Below are 2,593 nucleotides of genomic sequence, written 5' to 3' on the forward strand. Positions count from 1 at the left end.
TTTTTTTTTGAGACAGAGTCTTGCTATGCAGTTTATACAGGCCGGTCTTCAATTCATGGCCAGGGTCTCACTAAGTCATTAAGTTGCCCAAGATAGGGCCTGGTCTGGAATTTTCTGGCCTCAGCTTCACACTGTGCTGGGATTTTAGGTGTACCCCACCATACGCAGCTTCAAAAATAATATTTAGGGGTCGGGGATATAGCTCAGTGGCACAAGCGCCTGCCTGGCAAGTGCAAGGTCCTGAGTTTGATTCCCAGTACCAAAAAAAAAAAAAAATTTAGTTGATCAAAGTCATCTTTATTTTATTTATTGATCCCCCCAACTCCCGTACCGGGAATCAAACTCATGACCTTGTGCTTGCCAGGCAGGCGCTGTGTCACTGAGCTAAATTCCCAGCCCCTTATTTATTGATTTTTATCTAGGCTAATGTTAAGTGAAAAAAAGTTAAGCTCACAGCTTTTTTCTCACAGTTTTTAATTTTTTTCCCCGGTATATTTCAGTTGATGGAGGCCAAAAGGTAGTTCTACAGTGTGCTAGTGGGCTGAGGAGTATAAACATTTATGTTTAAAATTTCAGCTGGGCATGGTGCACATGCTTGTAGTCCTGGCACTCTGGGAGGTTGAAAAAAGAGCATCTCAAGTTTGAGTCCAGTCAGCACAACTTTTTAGCAATACCTTGCCTTCTTTCTTTTTTTTTTTCCCAGTACCAGGGATTGAACTCATGACCTTGCACTTGCCAGGCAGGCACTGTGCCACTGAGCTAAATCTCCAGCCCCCCCTTGCCTTAAACTAACGTGTAAAAAAGGGCTTAGAATGTAACTCAGTACAGAGGCCCTGTGTTTAATCCCTAGAACCACACACACAAATTCGACTAGCACAATGACATACGTACTGTGTCTGTAATTCCAGCATTTGGGAGGCCGTGGCAAGATGAATTTATTTATTTATTTATTTATTTCTTCCTTCAGTACTGGGAATCAAACTCACAACCTTGTACTTGCCAGGCAGGCTCTGTGCCACTGAGCTAAATCCCCAGCCCCTAAGATGAATTCACATTAGAGGCCAGTGTGAGTGGAAAGTGAGGCTTCATCTAAAATAATAATAATAATATATAAGATTATATATAGAAAGCGGGAATATAGCTCAGTGATAGAGCACACGCTTTATATGTACAAAGTTCTAGGTTCAATCCGAGTACTTAAAAATAAAATTCATGATGTGTAGGTCATCAATAATTTGTAATTCACATCACTCTTCTTTTTTTTTTGTCTTTTTTGAGACAGGGTCTCACTATATAGTTCAGGCTGGCCTTGAGCTCTCTTTGTAGTCTAAGCTGGTCTCGAAATTGGAATGATCCTCCTGCCTCAGCCTCCCAAGTGCTGGGATTACAGGTGCGCCTCCATGCCAGGCTGGATGTCTTTTTTTATATGTGAATTGGGGGATGTTAGGCCTTGCACCTGTGGCCTTATGGATTGATGCTGGGGTAGGCAAGCATTCTGCCACTTACTTTAAGGTTTTTTGTTTTTTTTTTTTGAGCTAAGAATCCAACTCAGGACCTTGTACTTATCAGGTAGGCTGTGTACCAGTGAGCTATATCCCCAGCCCCTGACTTTAGTGTCTATAAATGAAAACTACGCTTTTGGTTTTTTGTTGTTTTGAGAGAGGATCTCACTATGCAGTTTGGTCTGGCCCTGAACTCCAGGTAATCCTCCTACCTCAGCCTTTGGAGCACTGTACAGTTATGCATCACTACACTTGGTATAAACTTTAGTTTTTGTAAATGAAATTAGTATCACAGGAGCTAAAGCTTGCTCTGTCTGTCTGTCTGATACTGAGGATGGTAGCCAGAGTCTCTACTGCTGAGCTGTATTTCTAGTTTTGTTTTTTTTTTAAATTCTGACAGTGTGGACAGGGTCTCACTAAATTGCCCAGGAAGGCCTTTAATGTTTCATCCTCCTGCTTCAACCCTCCAGAACAGTTGAGATTAGGTTATGCCTTCACACCCAGCAAAGCTCACTAAAGCTTTTGTTTATTTGTTTGATAGGGGTTCTCACTACTGTACGTAGTTCAGGTTGGTTTTTTTTTTTTTTTTCAGGTTGGTTTTGAACTCATTATGTCCTCAGGATAGCTTTAAATTTGAGGCAGGGCCAGGGATATAGCTCAGCGGCACAAGCGCTTGCCTGGCAAGCACAAGGTCCTGAATTTGATTTCTGGTACCAAAAAAAAAAAATTTGAGGCAATCCTTCTACCTCAGCCTCCTGAATGCTGGAATTACAGGTTTGCATTTGTTTCTGAATGCATTTTCTTTTAGGGGAGATGATGATAAGTCAAATTATTTTTTCCTGTTCTGTTTCAGAAAAATCTGAGATGGTACCAGGCTGCCCCTTTATCCATATCATCCGGAAGGATGTAGATGTTTATTCTAAAATTTTGAGAAAACTGTTCAATGAGTCACATGGAATCTTTGTGGGCCTTCAGAGAATTGAAGAAGAATTGACTGGAAAATCCAGAAAAGCTCAGTAAGTTGGCTACTTTAGATGCTAACGTCTACAACTAAACTGTGAAAAACCAAATGCATTCTTTTGTTTTGTTTT

The 2,593-nt window shown here is 41.0% G+C and overlaps 1 protein-coding gene across 1 annotated transcript in view; it reads left to right on the plus strand.

The window, feature by feature from the left end:
* The window catches only part of Nup85 (nucleoporin 85kDa), a gene marked incomplete in the record, with an annotated part of 28,477 nt that overhangs the window by 3,740 nt on the left and 22,144 nt on the right, over positions 1 to 2,593 (plus strand). Inside the window, 1 exon segment of the mRNA XM_013508631.1 lies at positions 2,356 to 2,518. Coding sequence (XP_013364085.1) covers positions 2,356 to 2,518 — 163 coding nt within the window.

This window comes from Chinchilla lanigera, unplaced genomic scaffold (genome assembly GCF_000276665.1).
Source record: "Chinchilla lanigera isolate Chin_1 unplaced genomic scaffold, ChiLan1.0 scaffold00152, whole genome shotgun sequence".
Classification (NCBI taxonomy): domain Eukaryota; kingdom Metazoa; phylum Chordata; class Mammalia; order Rodentia; family Chinchillidae; genus Chinchilla; species Chinchilla lanigera.